General features: G+C 43.8%; 1 protein-coding gene across 1 annotated transcript in view; it reads left to right on the plus strand.

Moving 5' to 3' along the window:
• Window positions 1–18,442, plus strand: part of USP10 (ubiquitin specific peptidase 10) — a 67,969-nt gene that overhangs the window by 35,392 nt on the left and 14,135 nt on the right. Inside the window, exons 3-8 of the mRNA XM_037516276.2 lie at window positions 1,882–1,942; window positions 6,303–7,346; window positions 16,594–16,685; window positions 17,208–17,317; window positions 17,739–17,794; window positions 17,975–18,078. Of these exons, the coding sequence (XP_037372173.1) occupies window positions 1,882–1,942; window positions 6,303–7,346; window positions 16,594–16,685; window positions 17,208–17,317; window positions 17,739–17,794; window positions 17,975–18,078 (1,467 nt within the window). The remainder of the gene's footprint in view (window positions 1–1,881; window positions 1,943–6,302; window positions 7,347–16,593; window positions 16,686–17,207; window positions 17,318–17,738; window positions 17,795–17,974; window positions 18,079–18,442) is intronic.

Raw genomic sequence — 18,442 nt, forward strand, 5'->3', positions numbered from 1 at the left:
TTTATTTATACAAGCACTGGGTCAGAAGTTCTGGAGGGTGAGAGAATTCACCAGAGCCAGAGCGGGGAACAAAACAGGCAGACTGACGAAATATACTGCTGAGGGGAGCAGTGGATGCGGCAAGAGAGGTGTGTGTGCCATGTGGGACCCTCGCCGGCGGCTGGGGATTGAACCGGTGCTGCAGAGGCTGCAGGCATCTTCGCAGCCCAGAGCTCAACCGTTGCGCCACCAGGGGAAGCCCCATTTAATTAATTTTTTAAAGGTAATAGGACTGTTTAAGGAAGCCCTATTTAACTAGTATATCAAATCGATAACACTGTTAGTAGAAGATAGTCATAAGGAAATTTTATTGAGCAATTTTGTTATCCTGTGAATGAATAGGAAAAACAAATGATGGTTGAAAGTAGAAAAGATATAAGAATTTAGAGTGGTGGAAGGTTTTTGTTTTGATTTTAGCACTTACTAGATTTTTAAATTACAGTGATTAAAAACAAAATCCAAACCCTGTTTTTAGCACTTTAAAATTGCACTGCTCTCAACACCAGGGGGCACCTTAATGTCATTGATGGAAATGGCGAAGGCGTGTGTCTGGGAGTTTTCTGATGTCCTTTGTGATTGCAGCAGGTCCTGAAGCTGCTTCATGACTTCCCCAGACACTCCATCTGCTCTGTGTCTTGGGCCAGCAGTCCCTGCAGGTGTGTGGGTGATGTGTGTGATGGTCTGACTACAAGTCAGCACTCAGAAAACTTTCTCCTTTTCTGTCAACATTGAGCATGGGGGTGCTGTGCCCCCATGCACTAGGAACGTAAGCTGCTCTCAGGTGCTGAAAGCTTTCAGTTGTTCTGGAGTCACCTGTGTTCTTGGCTTCTTATTTGTTATTTCACTGGGGAGAGAACTTCCTGCGTCACTTGGAGCACTAAGACATTATGTCTGTGATGGTTGACTTGCTAAAAGTTAATTGGAGAAATCGGTGGTGGAAGCCAGTAAGCAATAGTTCTCATACAGTCATGGCCATGAGAGTCACTGGGTGTCTCTGACCCTGGCTGACTCCAGAACCCTAGCCTAGCACCCTGTGTACCACAGTAAGCTGACTGAGAAATCTGTGTTAGGGTATAATTGTTCTTTTGTTCTGTCTTTGGATAATAATTGTCCACTTGCCCCTTCCCATCTTAAACTTTCTCATCCCAAACATATCCACTTGAATCTTTTCCAACTCTACAGTGTTATGGAATGACTTGGAAGAAAAGTCTGGGATGTTCCTAATACTTTCTTGCCTTTTTACAAAGAAAACTGTTTTGCTTGCTTACTTCCAGTCACAAAAGGTGATTTCTAGCCATCAGTTCAGTTACTTAAGGCACCATGTTGTAAGGAGCCATGGTAGTGGTAGCTGGACTTTCTGGTCTCATCAGGCCTGCTCTGCTCTGCCAGTGGGCCTGGTCCTGGCCCCTGCTACTGCTGGCATGTGGTGGCTGTCAACAGGAAGTGGAGATGTCATTTAGAGCCTGTTGCTAGTGGACCCACAGAGAGGTGGCTGTGGTATTTATGGGCAGTCTCTAATATCCTTTGAAACTGGGGGGGCGGGGGGCGGGTAGCATTAGCATCTTGTTGTATCTGATTTGCATGCCCACTAGAGTCTATTTTTTGCTTCATTTTTAGATCTGTTTAACAGTAAAAATATAAAAGCATTTACGGTGTTCTTTCTCTAAAGTTAAGATGATTTCATTTACTAGCACACTTATCAGTTGTTTTGTGATAGTGAGAAATAGTGTCGTGAGAAGTTGCATGGGTGAAGAGTTTTAATGAAGTATTGCCTTAATGAAACAGCACGTATGAGATTATAACATTCTTTTGAATTAAGATTTCCTTTCTGATTCCCCCCAGCTTCCTCCGTACAATGGGACCGTGGTGTGTGGCGCACAGGCTATGGATGAACTACCTGATGGTAAGCTCATTCTCCCGTCTCCCTGAGCCACTCTGGCTATAGGTGCTAATTTGTACTTTCAGAATACACCTTACCTTATGACTCGATGTTTTTGCTGTAAATGATAGCAGATTTCATCTCTAAACCACTGACTAATGAATTGCAGTTCATTCTGTACTTCAGAGAGTGACGTCCAGATTTAGTTAGGAATATGGTTGCTGAATTTCTTCCTCCCTTCCCTCTCCTCCCTTCCCCTCCCCTCCCTCCCTCCCAAAAACTGGGGTACAGGCCAGAGGTTTAGGGGGTAAGAGGATTCCATAGGGACAGTGGGGAGCAGAACAGGTGGGTCTACTGAAATAAACTGCTGAGGGGAGCAGTGGGCGAGACAGAAGAGGTCTACCGCACCATGTGGGTAGCACCCTGCCCAGAGATCAAACTCGTGCTGCAATGGCTGCAGATAGCTTCATAGTGCTGTGACTTAACCCCTTGCACCACCAGGGAGGCCCCAAATTCTGTTTTTTTCTTAAGAGTTCTCAGTGGCACGTGTCCATGGTTCAGAGCACAGGCTTTCTATAGAAGTTGGTTCAGTGGGCGCTCAGGAGTGGGTGCTGTTCCGAGCCCTACCCTCTTTGAGGTCCAGTGGCAACTCCCATCTGTCCTGCAGTTTGTGGTTATGTCCTATCTGTTGTTCATGCTCTTGGGAGTTGAGGTAACCTTTTCAGCTCCTGGTCTATTATTTTATTTGGTTCTGCACAGACCCAGAGCTGATTACTAGAGATGGTGAATCCTGAGATATACCAATTTTGCATTAAGGCACAGTGCTGAAATAACAGCAGAGTTCAAGTGGTTGCAGGCTGCTGCTGCACAGGTCAGCTTTGTCAGATACTTTCAGCTTGTATCACGGTAAAGGCCCTTGTTGGCCTTGGGAAAGCTGAAAGCCGAACCTTTTCTTTGAGATCCTGGAGTTTGGTGTGCCCTATTTGCTTAGCCTGGTCAGGTCTATGAAAGGGATTTTAGTTATAAAATAAAGACTTTTAGGGCCTCCCCTGGTGGCGCAGTGGTTGAGCGCTGGGCTGCAAAACTGCCCACAGCCTCTGTAGTGCCAGTTCGATCCCTGGCTGCCGGTGAGGGTCCCACATGGTGTAACAAACAGACCTCTCCTGTTGCGCCCACTGCTCCCCTCAGCAGTGTATTTCCTCAGTCTGCCTGTTCTGTTCCCCACTCTGGCTCTGGCGAATTCTCTCACCCTCCTGCGCTTCTGACTGTACCCAGTGCTTGTATAAATAAATAAATAAATAAATAAATAAATAAATAAAAAAAAAAAAGACTTTTAACAGTTTATCTAGAGTAAAATCAGAAAGTGATTCTGTCTACATAGGAAACAGTGATGGACTTAGGCTGGTCAGTGAAGCTGAAGACCCCATGGCCTTGCTGGCTGCTCGGCCCTGACTTGGTTATACTCGTCTCCTGTGCTTTTGCACATGGTGAGCAAGCTGCCAGGTCTCCTCTGCTCAGGGTGGGGTTGTGTCCCTTTCCTCTTGTTCCTTGCTTTCTGGTTGGCCCATCACCTCACCTCCTTCCCAGGGGTAGCTGCTGGAGATGGGCAGCTCCTGTTCTCCCACATCCCTTTCCTGCCAGACCGTGGTTCCTGTTCACTTACCCCTATGGTGCCCCTTTTCCCATTTTCCCCTCTTCCCTCAAGTCCATTCTCTATTCACTCATAGACACTGCTGGATTCTCACCACCACTCTGCTGTAGTGACAGACAAGCCTAAATCCCTGAGACCTCTGCTCTCCTGCTGCCTTTGAGGTTTCCGGCACTGTCTGCCCCCCGTGCCAAAATGCTTCTGCCTAACTGAGACTAGCTTTGGATGGCAGAAGCCTTAGTTTTTTGCTTAGTGGCTGTGCAGTGTAATATCTGGAATGTTGTCAATGCTCTATATGTTTTTGGGCAAATGCTTTATTCTCCCTCCTGCTGTCACCAGCTACAGCAAGCTCCATGCTGAAGCCTCTCATCATGGCATGCCTTGCAGACAGACCTCTGTCTTGTTTAGTCAGTTTCTAAAGCTTGAAATAGCCTGTCACCCACCTCCTCCCATGTCCAGTTATCCTTCCAGTTCTGCTGATCTCTGTATAGTGTCTGATGAAAGTTTGTCACTGTTTTCTGTGACTGGAAATACTCTTTTTGTAATCCCTTGAGGCCTTAATCTCACCCTCCCTTTGCACTGTCTTCTTCAGTCCTGGGAGTTTGCTTCCCTAGTAAAGTAACTCCTTGGGGTAGGGACCTACCCCTACGAATCTAGCCCCCACTCCTTGCTAAGAATTAATTGGCAAAATCAGCTGAGGTGGCTACTTTAAACAGTGGCTCTCACACAGTTGTGTGCTCTTGAAGGTGACAGCCACCACGTTTCTGTCCAGGCCCCTGCTACTGCTCTGCAGAGATTGCAGTGAGCAGTTGAGAAGGAAAAGGTTGGTTCTCCTTCCCCCAACAAACCCACTACCTGCAGGACCTGTATGTGAGCTCCTCTTTACCCAGGGTTTGGTCTGCATTATTGAAAGCACACTTTGTCAGGTCTTCCTCCACTCCTTCAACCTGACATATCAGACCAGACTTTGCCTTGGCCTCTTTACCCTGCAGTGTACCCGTGCATGGACACACCTTTGTCATTGAGGAGTGTTCCTGGGGAGGAAAAGGAACTGTTCTGGGTGGGAAATCTGCCTTTCAGGCTTGTGATCAGAACCTGTGCTGAGTAACTATTTTGTTAGTAGCTGTAGATACTGAAACGGTTCCATTAATGTCCTGTCACATTGTGGAATGTTTTATGGTATGATAAGATTTAAGAATTGAGGTTCACAACATTCTATATCTAATGGAAATAATAAAAATCTTGCCCAAGCAGCATGCCAGAGTGCATACTAATTTTTAGTATAATTTCACAATGTCCAGCAAAGTCTCCAGAGGATATCCTCGCTGCGAGCGCACGCGTACTTCTTCAGGAGCATCATTTCACGTAGCAGCATCGCAGCCTCAAAACATCATGGAAGCAAAGTGATGGTTCACCTCTAGGTGTAATAATAATTTTGATTGTTTTCAAGATAAGGAAACAAAGTTTTTTTTTTTATCAGTACTCAGTACCAGTGAATTTGAATTGTCATGTTGTTGGCTTTATATGTAAACTTGCCGATAAGTGTGGTCATCAGCACTGTTCGTTTTTTCTTATGTATGAATGTGCCTGTCCCACCTACCCACAATGGGCTGTGATACCAAAACAGGAGGCCCCTGCCTGCCCACTAACTAGCACATAACTAACTCCTGTGGGGCTTTTTTTTTTTTTAAAAAAACCTATCAAAAGATCTCCAAAGTCAAATATATTCTGTTTTCTGCAAACCACATGATTCTTTTGGTTTTATGGTGTTTTTTTTTTTTTTGTTTTTTTTTACTTGAAGTACATTTGTTAAAAACATTGGCACTTGTGCTCAACTTGGAGAACTCTTCAGTGCCATATGAAATATGAAATACAAGGAATGTATTCTTCAAAATCTGTAGCTATTTCATCATATATAAGATGACACGGTGTACTGTGTCAAAAGACACAATTGATTTTAAAACTCAGCCTAATTTCAGAAGTGTGAGCTATGAAAAAATATACATCTTAGAATAGATAGAATGCAGATTGTTCTCTGTTAAGTACTGACTGCTCCAAAGAGATTTTTAAGAATTCTTGGTCCTGATGTTACATTCTGGTGTTTTGGAAGTGCCTTTATCACCCATGGAGATAAATTGCATGTTGCGTCTCTTAGTGGACGCTTATACACATCCATGCAAGGCCAATTTCAGACTTCATTGTAGTTGACTGTGGAGAAGATCAGGAGACAGATAACTTATAGAGATTCATTTTGGTGTAGTGAATTTGTTTTGATTTATTAAATAACACCAACTGGAGAAGCCATATATGGACATTGACTTTAAGTCTCTAAATTAGATGTGAATTTTTTAAAAATTGAGTTGTCCAGTATATATTCTTTAATCTCAGGCATAAAGCTAATAGACTCAGACTTCATTGCGGAGTGTTCTTAAACTGGCAAAATATTTTTTGCCTTTTCATTTTAATCTCTTAACTTTTGAAAGCCTCCTTAGCTACTCTAAGAGTGGCAGATAAATACAGGCTTCTGTTTTTCAAATTTGCAAATTAAACATAAATTCATAGTTATTTCAGTAAATGACTTGTTCAGCACATAAATGGAAATGTCTTAACTTTGTTAATTAGGAAGAGTAAGTTTCAGTTTTTAAGAAGAAATAAATAATCACTGTTGCTTTTATTGTCTATATAGCTCTGTTCTTAACTAACAGGATGCTTACTGACCAGTTTCTTTCTATCCAGGACCAGAATACCAGAGAATTGAGTTTGGTGTTAATGAAGTAATTGGCCCCAACGACACTTTGCCGAGAACGCCCAACTACAGTATTTCAAGCACATTGAATCCTCAGGCCCCTGAATTTATTCTTAGTTGCACAACTTCCAAAAAGACTCCTGCTGAAATAGATAAAGGCGTGAACTGCAACTCCGTTGACTGCCAGTACCCGCATTCCAGTCTGGCATTGGATAGCGGATCTAATGCCGAGGGGGATGTGCTGGATAACGACGGTGTTTCGGGGGGTCTAGGACAAAGGGAACGTAAAAAGAAGAAGAAACGCCCGCCTGGCTATTACAGTTACTTGAAAGATGGAGGCGAGGGTGGTGTTTCCACGGAAGCCCTGGTCAATGGTCATGCCAATCCAGCAGTCCCGAACAGCACAGGCACAGAGGATGTGGAGGTGATGGGCCACATGCCCCCGTCAGTGTCCCCCAGAACTTGTAGCAGCCCTCAGGACTCCACGGGCTTCGTCAGTGACGCTGTGCCTGGTGGTTCTTTCCCCGGAGCCCTTGATGGCAGTGCCAGGACTGCAGGGCAGCCTGTGGGCTGCCACAGGGCTGACTGTGAACAGTCCTGCCTCCCTGCAGAGGCTAGTGGGGACAGCCTGTTGAGGACAGCTGTGTCTCAGCCTTGTGTTGGGACTGATATGACCGAAAATCTTGGAATTGCTAATGGACAAATACTTGAATCCTCGGGCCAGGGCTCAGCTGCCAATGGGGTGGCGTCACACCCTATGGAGAGCACGGACTCAGACCTGGTGAAAGCTGACAGCTTGTGCTCGCCTTCTGACCCCCAGGTCTCCTCTGCAGGCGCCCTGCCTGGCAGTCAGCCTGCCAAGTCTTGGGCCAGTCTGTTTCATGATTCTAAGCCTGCCTCCTCCTTGCCGGTGGCTTCTGTGGAAACTAAGTATCCCCCTCCTGCCACCTCTCCCATGGTCTCTGAAAAGCAGGTTGAAGTCAAAGAAGGGCTTGTTCCGGTTTCAGAGGATCCTGTAGCCATAAAGATTGCAGGTATAGTTCAAAAGGTGCAGGTCAAAAGTAAAAATGGGGAAAAATTTCATCACCTGTTGAATAAGTTTGAGAGGGTCTAGGCTTCTATACAGAGCAAAAGTAGATGACCTGTGTGTTAATAGGAATTTCTGCAATAGGCCTGTGCCTTAAATGTTATCCGAAAATTAGACGATAATGTAACCAAAATGGGAAGGCGTGTGTGTCACACCTTGATGTCCAGCAGAAAATACATATCTGTTCTCATTTCTTTTCTATTGACAATTTCCATTTCTTGCCATTTGATCAAGTAATTTTGCTCCATTGTGTGACTATGCGGTAGATCTGTCCTGCCTGTGCTAACAGCTGTCATATACTTTGCTGTAACCCTTGAGGTGCACTCCACTGCTTTTTTCTGTTTCTTAAGATAGAGCATCTTGGGTTAGTTCTTGATGCCTATTTTGAATTGAGTAAAAAACACAGATTAAAAAAAAAAAAACAGATTTTATTCCGTTTTAGTGCACCAAGTCAGCTCGACAAGAAAAGTTTAGGCTCAGAAAGAGGAGCCAACTCACAATAACAGTGTAAAGTTGCACAATTTGAAGTTGTGTTTCACGTTGCAGCAGGCAGACAGAGTACGGGGAGTGGCTTGTCTTACCCCATCTAAGACTTAGCCAAGCTCATTCCCAGCAGGACTTAAAGCCAGCTCCTCAGGTTTCTTGCTGGTTAGTGATTTATACAGACTATCATTCAGGCTCCTGCAGTGTTTTCTGATTTAACCTGTGGAGCCCCTGATTAACCTACAAGCACTCTGCATGATAAGCTGCAAATGCAGCAGCTTTCATGTAAATATATAAACACACTTTTGATGGTAGTAGGATAATAGCAGGCAATATTAAAAAAGAAAGTTTTATTTCTTATGCAAGATACATTGTTCTGAATAATCTTGGTGACTGGAGTTCCGTTAAAATTGAGACGATTTAACAAAAAAAAAAAAAAGGTAAAAAGATAAGTCATAGGCCACGTCATTTGGGGCTTCATTTGTTTTTGTTTGTTTGTTTGTTTGTTTTCTTAAAGCCAGGTGATTTCTTTACTCTAACTTTGAGAACATAGTAGAGGCCTTTACGTAGATTTTTCAGTTGAAAGTTTCTTTTTATTTTTTAAAAATTTCTTATTAACCTTCAGAGTCTTCAGGTTCTCCAATGAGAAATGCAGTTAGTCTTTTGGTCTTAAAAATCACTTCACAAAGGCAAAACTTCCATTCCTGGGAAATTTCCTCAATCTTTATTTAAAATAAGAAAGGTTTTGTTTTAATTGTTTTAAAACGTCCTGGTCATATGACTTTAAATGTTGCTGTATTGCTATGTATGCTATATGTGTTATCTTGCTTTGTAACATGCTGTGGAAATAGGGCCTCTTGGCTACTCTGTTGTGGAGGAGAGTAGCATCACTGTAGATAATCCAAGAATTATTCTTGAATTGATGCAGTGTGTTTCTTCTTCCATGCCAGATTTCTTGATCTTGTTCTGATTAGGCCTGTTAAGAAGATGTTTAAATTATTTGAACTAGTGTAATTCCTTTTAAAACACTTCATTCTCCAGTCTGTTCGTTAGAACTTAGAAATCAATGATGTGGTTGTGGACAGTTTTCCTGTAAAACAGTGTGGTGGTAGTAGTTAGCCAAATGACAGCGGGGATGGTGTAGACCTTAAAGTGGTACTGTTGGAATACCCTTCCTCTCCTCCCCCTGTCATATTCTCCCAGTTTTTCTAAAAATGATAGAACATAATCAGCTTGTTGTGAATCAGACCCACTACACAAACTTCCATTGATGGGTGCAACTCGAGGTACAGGCCTGCTTCTGGAAAGCTGCATTAGTGTGTGAAATTCCAGCTCCCTTAAAAGACCTGTTGGCATTGGTTATCTTGCATTGGTGTTTAACCGGTTCTCCCAGGAGAGGCCTTTTTATGTTTGTCATTAACTTTTGGGAAAGAGGGAGAAAAGGAAGCTGTTATAGGACAGTACTATTCTTTATGAATTCTTGAATAATACCCACAGCCATTTTTTGATCTCAGGGCTATTAATTTGGATGTTCACATTTCTAAACTACTGGTGCTATTCTATCATTAAGTCTGTGCTTAATAAATATACACTAATTTTTGAATAACCACAAGTGAAATATAAATTAGGAAGGGAAGACAGCTGTGAACAAAGTGAGCCACAGCCAGCTCTCGATTGCTTGCGGGCCCTGTGCCTGTGACTCCAGTGGGCTCTGCATTCACCTCAGTGGCAGTGCCACACTCATGGTGTAGAAGTTCTGTTGACATTTTGCTCCATAGGCTGTTTCTTTTTAACTGTAAACTCTTACTTAAGGACATAGAAAGGAAGAGAGCACTTAAGCTGAAACAACTAAATCCTTCTCCAAGCCTGTAGGAAGTATGAACCTAAACAAAAAAGGGCTGGAGCGGGAGTCTGTGTGTCAGGGAGGGGTGTATTTCCATTTTTCAGTAGGAATAGCTGAGCCAGCAGATGAGAAAAAGAAATGTGAAAACCTGAATAGCTTGTATTTGAAAATGGTTCCAAACTTTAAGTATACCCACGTTCAGCAGTCAGCGGACAGACAGGTGACACGGTTGCTCTGTACCCGTGCTCCCTCCGTTAGCACACGTGGTTGAGAGCGGGGAGGGGATGCTTGTAATTAAACACGCTCTTTTCATGAACGTTAACTTTTCCTGGATGTTTTCTAAGGAACAATGTCATACCCCAAGTCTGTATTCTGTCAAAAGCTTTTTAATACAGCTATTTTGTGTTATGTGTTACTTTTAAAAATCATGTGTCAGTGTATTTTATTTTAAAGAAGTGTAAATAATGGTGGGAAAGGAGAGCGATAAGCCAAGTGTCCAAATAAAATGAGTTAAATTTCCAGTAAAAGAGAACTAGGTAAACTGAGGTCTTAGCTCAAAAAACTGTTCTATTTGGAAATTGAAGTGTAGCTGCTAACATCATTTATTAAATGAATTTTAGTCAAGACATGTTTAATATATGATTTTTCACAGTGGTTTTATTTCTAAAATTATTGCTGGAGAAAGCAGCAAGAAGGTCATTACAAGTGAAATCAGCTCAGAAAAATGAAATCCTGTGTGCATATTTATTTTAAATGTAAACAAAAATGTATTCTACAATTGAACCTTGTTTTGGTGGTTTATAAATCATGTTTATACTTTCCCCCTTGGGAAATGATTTCTCAAATATTTTACATTTCCTCTTCAGGTTCTCTAAAGTAGCACTTGGTGGTGGTGTGCCATGAAGCTAAGATGGTAATGCACCTGTTTGCAAAAATTCACCAGTTCAGTCCACAGAGTTCAGTCCACACCTAGTTCGATATGTATAATGTCCTTGCTGATACCTGTGTCTATTTTGTAGAATTAATTGTGATCACTCCACTTGTAAAAGATAAACTGATTTTCTAGCCAATGTATAGAGGTGGATTTCAGTCACTTTGCTGTCCTTTACCTGATCAGTAACCAGGATCAACTGTGTTCTTCCAAATGAGGAAAAGAAAGGCAGTTGGATAATGTTCTGGACAGTTAGGAAGACGACAAAATGTTGATTATGGGCTTAAAGAGTCAGTGAAAGTCTGCACCTTGCATTTGCATGGGGTTAACATGATAATGTGGCAACTAAATCCTAATTTTATGGAAACTGAATTTGATGCATAAAATGTATGTAAAAATAATCTTAGCTGACATTGATTTCCAAGTTTACTCTGATAGTTTAGAAGTCATGTTTGAAAGATTTGTTGCAACATGTGTGAGCTACTACTATCTTTCTTCAAATGCAAGAAAGGGTATTCAGCACCTAGTTTTCCTGTCTATCAGCAGATTTCACCAGAAAGTTGAAAGTTCATTCAGCCTCTTGATGTTTGAGCTTTTTCAGAAGAGATATGGAGCCATTCTGGCATTAGTGCCACTTCATGAACACTCTTCTGGGAAGTCCCACCTGTGGGACTCCTGTGGAAAAGACGGATTGGGGAGGGCACTTCCTAGAGCTGCTAGCTCCATGGATCTGAGTAGTAAGCGATGCCAACAATGGAGAAGTGAAAAGGCCTATGGGGGAAAAGTCAGTTTGTTATTGCAGAAAATTTGTGATTATTTGCCCAAAAGTAAAATAGATAACCAACAGTGATGGCTTGGACTTGAGGTTAGGTTTAAAGTTTCATCCTCTCTCCTTTGTGGTTGCCCTTTCTGGTTTTAGTTCTTTTGACTCTAATTAGATATGAATAATTATGGATTTTAGGCTAGGAATGGACATGGTGTGTTATTAGGTGAACTTAATAGAACCAAGAGTGATACCAAAAAATCAAAAGGAGTTTTAATATTGGTAGGTTTGCAAGTCATAATTAATTGACCTTTGAATTCTAGCAATACAGTTCATTTAACAGGACTCAATAATGGCAAGTGGTGACTGCTCACAAGGAGTTGGAATGGTCTTTGCACCTACCTACACTGCTGTTGCATGAGGTGGGGCTGGCTCCGTTTGTGGTCACTGAAGTTATTCAGGGGAAAAGGCTCAACCTAGAATGTGTGACACTAAACCTGTAATTGTGATATTTGATTTTTTTTTTTTTTGCTCCCCACCCCTGATTTTTGGTTTTTAAGAGAAAATCCTAGGCAATAAGATTTAATTTTAATTTTTTATAGTCTTTTTGTTTGAAATGGAACTTTATAATCACAAAATGTCTAAAACTTAATTTTAGGAACTAAACTAACTTATTTTTTCTTGGGATACTGAAAATTGTTGGTTCTTTCAGACTCTCCCCGTAAAGTCAATTCCTTTTTCCGCTTCTTCCCATCATCCATTAGCCCTTGATTTTCTGTTGAGGCCAATGGAATGTCTGCAATGAGCTGACCATGCTGCTGGCTTTCCCTGCAGTTACTGTTCTGTCATTTATCCTCACTGTTGCATTTACAGATGGTAGTGGAGCAATGTGCCTAGGGGGCATGCTGTATGAAGTGGCAGAGCGAGGGTATGAACCCAAGTCTTCTGGGCCCTGCCCTTAGTCTGCTGCTCCCCAGGGTGCTCCTGTAGGCTTTCTGATTGTGTTGGAATAACTTGTAATGTTTGCTGGTTATTTCCAGCAAACTTGAATGGAGCCGTTTGCCTCCAGAGTTCGATTCCCCCTCACTGCTGTGTAATCAGTACTTAGTGTGTGCCACCCGCGGTTGAGGTCAATGAGTAATTAATGGTGGACTCAGCCTTTAGTGTTGTCTGACTAATCAGATAAGGAAGGAACAGAGGGCACTTCTTAGCAGTAAGTGAGAAGTCATCATTTGCCAGAGGCATCTGGGGGGAGGAGATGATGAGAGTTCCAAGGTCACCAAAGGGGAAATGTGGCAGCAGGCTGGACCTCTGGATTGGGGGTCCCAGCTGAGCACTTAACAGTATGAGGGTCTTGTCTTTAAGGTGCTTCCTATCCTGAGAAGAAGAGACATGGGACTAAAGGTAGCCACGGTGGTCCCAGCTCCCAGGGAGATGACGCGGGCACTCCAGAGAGCAGTGTACAGGATGACTGGAAGAAACCACAACACAATGACACTATTTTAGATTGTGGGAGACTTGCCACTATAGTGGACATTTTTTTTTTAAGATTGATTTATTTATGCATTCAAGAGCTGGGGTACAGGCCAGAGATGGGGGTGGTGAGAGGATTCACCAGAGACAGAGTGGGGAACAGAACAGGCAGACTGACTGAAATACACTGCTGAGGGGAGCAGTGGGCGAGACAGGAGAGGTCTGCTGCGCCATGTGGGCAGCTCCCTGGCTGGCTGGGGATTGAACTCGTGCTGCAGAGGCTGCGGACAGCTTCATAGGTTGCGTCTTAACCCCTGTGCCACAGAGAGGCCCTATAGAGGACATTTTCCTAGAATACCAGCAGTCATCACCTGGAGTGTTTGCTCGGGGTTTTCTGAGTATGAAAACTTTTTTTTTTGTTTTTAAAACCTATATGCATATTGTATCAGAAGGCTCTTCTGGAGGCTGTGGAAGACTTCAAGGGGAGTGGGTCCAGTATGTTCTCTAATAACTGCTCATAGCCTCCTTTGGTTGTACTTTGTGTTTCCAGTGTGTGTGTGTTTACCTTTTTAATTCTGTGGGTACCTCTCATTGAAATGTCATTACTCGCAGCTGTTGAAACAGCCACTAGGTGGTGCTGAAAGACTTGAACTTAGACTTGTGGACGCTAAACAGAGCAGTGTTACTGTCTACTGTGTAAAATTAGTCAGCCAGAGATCACAGCCGAGCTGGCATTGACTCAGGGAATGGTTGATGCAGAAACTAAAGGTTTCTGTCCAACCAGTACATGTTCCAACCAGATCAGTGTTGGAAAGAGGTCAGCCAGCAGTTGGGATGTATGGTGCTGGGTGTATTCTCTTGAGTTTAGCTGGATGCTAAACTCAAGGTGTGCAGATTTTGCTGGGCATGCAGCTCACTGCAGACCTAAGAAGAGATGCGCTGTCCAGTGGTGCTCAGGGCACTTGGTTCTTGGCATGTTTGCATCTGTTCCCTCTGAGAACGGAGTTATCCTTGTTGTAATTCAGAACCTAGCAAGATAGGAATTCAAAGTATGTTTGGCTACCTCTAAACATGTTTTTGAGTCTGTGAAGTGATGACTTGGAAGAGAAGTTGCATATAAAAGTTGTATGCCTGTCCGTGTTCATTTTCTTGCCTTTTCCTCCTTTGTCTCTGTTGTACAGGAATGAATTTCCTGCTACCCTTCCACCCCCCACCTCTGCCCTTACCTCTGGCCTACCAGATCATCAAGGAAATTGAGGTTACTGTGTCATTTCTTCTCTCACCCGTAAACCTGGGTGAGGCTGCCCCTTACTAGCTTCTTCCTCCTATAATTCTGCCAGTCCCTCAGTGCCCTGTCCTGCTTTATTCCTCAGCCAGGCTTCTGGCCAGGTTGCTGTCTCCTCTCACTTCCCTCCTTGAGGCTCAGAGCTGGCTTGTGCCTGAACTAAACGTCAGGGGCTCGTCTTGCTTGCCCTTAGCTGGTGGAAGGGGGGTGGGGGAGGGCTCCGGGCTCCACATGTCTGCTATTCCTCCTGCTGTGTGTGCTGTCAGAATGTCCTGTTCCAGCTGCAGATGTATGTGTGGCGCGGGTGTGTGCAGAGATCTGCTACTAGCTGTCCTGTGAGCATGAGGACTCTGATGACCGCGGCCATCTGAGTGCTTGTTATCGGCATCCCAGAATGGAACATACCATCTCATCATCACACAAAACCAAAAACAACCTGTTCTTCCTGTTGTGTTCCTTTTGGGGTGGATGACACCCTCCTCCCAGCCAGTGATAGTCTCCTGCTGTCGGAGCCTTGCGCCCTGGCTCCTCTTGTCCCCCCAGTCCTTGCATGGGGCTGAGCACACTGACCTGGCCCTTTGGCATGGCCGGCACTATGGGCACTATGCACTCATGCTGCCCCCCAGCAGGGCTTCTGCTCCTGTTGCTGTTACTGTCGCTGTGCCTCCAAGGCCTGGTGCCCTGGCAGGTCAGCGAACCAGTGGTCTGTCACTTCACAAAGGTCCTTGAGGCAGGAAGGCAGTTGACTTTGGGTCTTGTAGTTGTGTAAGAACGGATTCTTCTCTAGATATAAAAATCCTTGAGCAAAGATTCAAAGGTATGCCAAGTGTCCACTGGGGAATGAGGGAGTTGATGCTTATTTGAAAATGCGGTTTTCATAATTATATTTAGTAATTGCTTTTTTGTGGCACACGCTAGAAATGAGGGCTGTTAAGATAATGGGGTTCAGGGACAAATGGGAAAATCCATTGTAAGTAGAGCTTAAGCCTGGGTGGTGGGAGGCAGCATGTAAAGCCTTTGAAGAAAAGACTTTTAAAGCAAGGACCTTCTGTTGAAGACTGCACTTGGGATTTCCTGTGAGCTCAGTTTGGTGACCCCCCACCACTTACCCTCTAGACCCTTGTTTTCTTAAGGCTGTCAAGTGTGGCTGAGAACAGAGTTTGTAGGATTCTGAGGACGACATGCATACGCGGTAAAGGTATGGCGTGACCGATATAGTCTGCCCGGGGCTCTCTGGGGACTGGCGGTCCAGTTCTGAATCCATTCTCCTCACTGAAACTCATGGCTTACCCGGGAGGAGAGCGGAGAGCAGACACGCAGGCCCTAGCCAGCTGGGCAGATCCCTGCTGTGTTTTGCTTCATATCAATGTGACAAGCTGCTCCCTGTGTTTGCTCAGTTAGAGGATGGAAGGTGTGTGACTATGAGTGAGCCATCCAGTTCTAGCTAGGGAAGGCTGCTTTCATTTTTGTGATGCCTTCAGTGGGTGCTAATGTCAATAGGGTGCTCACTTGGCTTTCTTTCCTAGTATATATTTTAGGGGTGAAGGCAGGCAGTGTGGTCCTGCCACAAAGTACGGATTTCAGGTACTACCTGCCTGTCTCACTCCTGTGTGACTCTTCGTTCACTTTGCTGAGCCTCAGTTTCCTTGTGTGTAAAAGGGAAGTGGTGAGTTCCTGCAGGGCTGAAGATCATGTGCAGCCACACAAGCAGCAGAGCAAGGCATGAGACACTGGCCAGGTGGAGAAGGTCCTAAGTGATGGCTGTCACTTAGGTCCCAGTGGGACCAGGGAGATTGTGTCTGGCTTTAAAATGAGACTGCAGCAAGGCATTGTAGCAAGTGACTGTCATTATCTGAAGAGGGATGATGGCTAAAGGATGGGTGTTTGCGTGGAAAGCTGGTCTCTGAATGGAACAAGCAAGTCCCATGTACAAAGCAGCCCCTCCCTTTACCTTCTGACGAAGAACACCTCTGAGTTAGGATGCAGTTGGCCCCAGAGGGAACGTCCTCATTCTTGGTAATGTGTTGGGTGCTTTGATTGGTGCCAGGGATCACACTTGGCTGGGGCTCAGGCTGTGCATGGGAGTGCTGCACGGCCACGAGTATCGGTCTGCATTGCTCACAGGCTGTTGGGCTGTCAGTGTGGGAGGAGAAGTGCCATTGTGGACTTTTCAGAGCTGGTTTCTTATTAAAGTAGAGAGTCCTGCCTCTTGGTTGTATTCTCACAGGAGAAGTAAATCTTAGTGTTGGGGGAAAACATTTTTAAAGCATTTTGATTATCAAATGAGGACTTGATGTCTTTGGAGCTATGCCTTATTGAAGGATTTGCAGTGCCTGCTGTGAGTAGGGCATAAAGATTCACTTTACTGTTGCTCACTTGAGTCATTAACTTTTTAACTGCTGCTTCCCTCTTGCAGAGTTACTGGAAAATGTCACCCTGGTACATAAGCCAGTGTCGCTGCAACCACGTGGGCTCATCAACAAGGGAAACTGGTGCTACATCAACGCTGTATCCTTCTCAGATGCCGCCCAGGCCCACCTGCCTTGGCTTCCTTCTCTGCGGCTGCACGTCCTTGGTTCAGCTCCCAGGGCCAGCCAGCCTTAACTTTGAATTGAGAAACTTGGTTGCTTATATAATCTGCCTGCCTTGCTTATAAACAGGATTTTTCCTGATTCCCCCTGCCAGAAAGATTTGTTGATCTGTGAATGACAGATTCGGGCATGTTTGCTTCTCATTAAAGTGGTCCTGAATAGTAGGGCAGAGTGACCTCTTATGGCTTGGAATTTTGCTTTCATTGATTTCATTTATCTTGATTGAATCAAGTACATGTAGATATTACTGCTGATTGCTTGGAACAGCAAGTAATGGATATTAGCAAGTTGATGGATATTGCAAGCATTTATCCCCATGATGACTTGGTTTATCCCTTCTTGTGTTTACATATCTAAGTCTACATTTGTAAGCTGAATGTGCCTTTTAGAAATTTGGAGTGTTTCACTTCCTTTACGCTTCCTTACTGCCAATCGTTAGACACTGCAAGCATTGGTTGCTTGTCCTCCGATGTATCACCTGATGAAGTTCATTCCTCTGTATTCAAAAGTGCAAAGGCCTTGTACGTCAACACCTATGATCGATAGCTTGTAAGTAAGGGCCTTGAAAATGAGTTGTGGAGGTGGGGTTTTCCTCTCTGATCACTGGAATTGAAAGAATCTAGCAAAATTCTTGATTTCCTACAAATGAACCCTAGGATTATTCATTTTTATTTATTTTTTAAAAATTTATGGCTCATGATTTTATATGGAAATAAACCAGAAATGAAATTGGGGCATTGTTTATCTGTGTTCTTTATAATGCATTTGAATAAATTATAACACTTAAAATATGTCAAACATTTATACAGGATAGATTTAAAAACTTATTAGCTGTTATATTAACAATAGTATTGGTTATCTCATATTTACTATTTAATTAATAGTCTATGTAGCCATCAAAGCTCTTTAGTAAAAGTGTGTCTTTTTGTAAGATGTGCCACTTAACTTTTTTTTTACTTTTCATGTTTAGTGTTCGGCTAATGAATGAGTTTACTAATATGCCAGTACCTCCAAAACCCAGGCAAGGTGAGTGGAAGTGAGGTTGTGAGGCCACAGCTTAGTTGGGGTACTGAAGTCAGGCAGCTGTGTTTGGTTGCACACCCTTGCTGTTAACTGCTTCATGTGGGGTGGGTGGAGAGGGGGTTACTTCTCATTATTTTAAACATTAGTTTCAGTATGAAAATCTGTGTCCTGTTTCCTTTGCAGCTCTTGGGGATAAAATCGTGAGGGATATTCGCCCTGGAGTTGCCTTTGAACCCACGTATATTTATAGACTCCTGACAGTTATCAAGTCGAGCCTGTCTGAAAAGGTCTGGGTCTCCTCTGCTGTTGCCAGTCAGTGCTGCCTTTGCTATGGGTCATGCTTACCTGTTGCTCATTCAGTGCTGGTTTCTGCTTCAAGTGTTATGCTTAGTAGGGGTTGTGGGGAGCACTTGCTGGGGTGAATGTGAAGTGTATGGCGCAGCCATTGTAGTTGAGGCCATCTGGCACATCTGTCACTGCACAGCCAGTGCTGCTCATCCTTTTTACATAGTGACACGCTTAACCCTGAGAGTGAAGTTTAATTGTTCCCGTTGCGGTTGACAAAGGTGAGGTTGTTCTCCAAGGCCACACAGCTAAGAGTAGCTGAGCCTAGCGGGAGAGTCAGCTCCTCAGCCACCGTGTTACTGCCTT

Source organism: Talpa occidentalis, unplaced genomic scaffold (assembly GCF_014898055.3).
Source record: "Talpa occidentalis isolate TD23 unplaced genomic scaffold, MPIMG_talOcc4v2.1 talOcc4.17, whole genome shotgun sequence".
NCBI classification, from domain to species: Eukaryota; Metazoa; Chordata; class Mammalia; order Eulipotyphla; family Talpidae; genus Talpa; species Talpa occidentalis.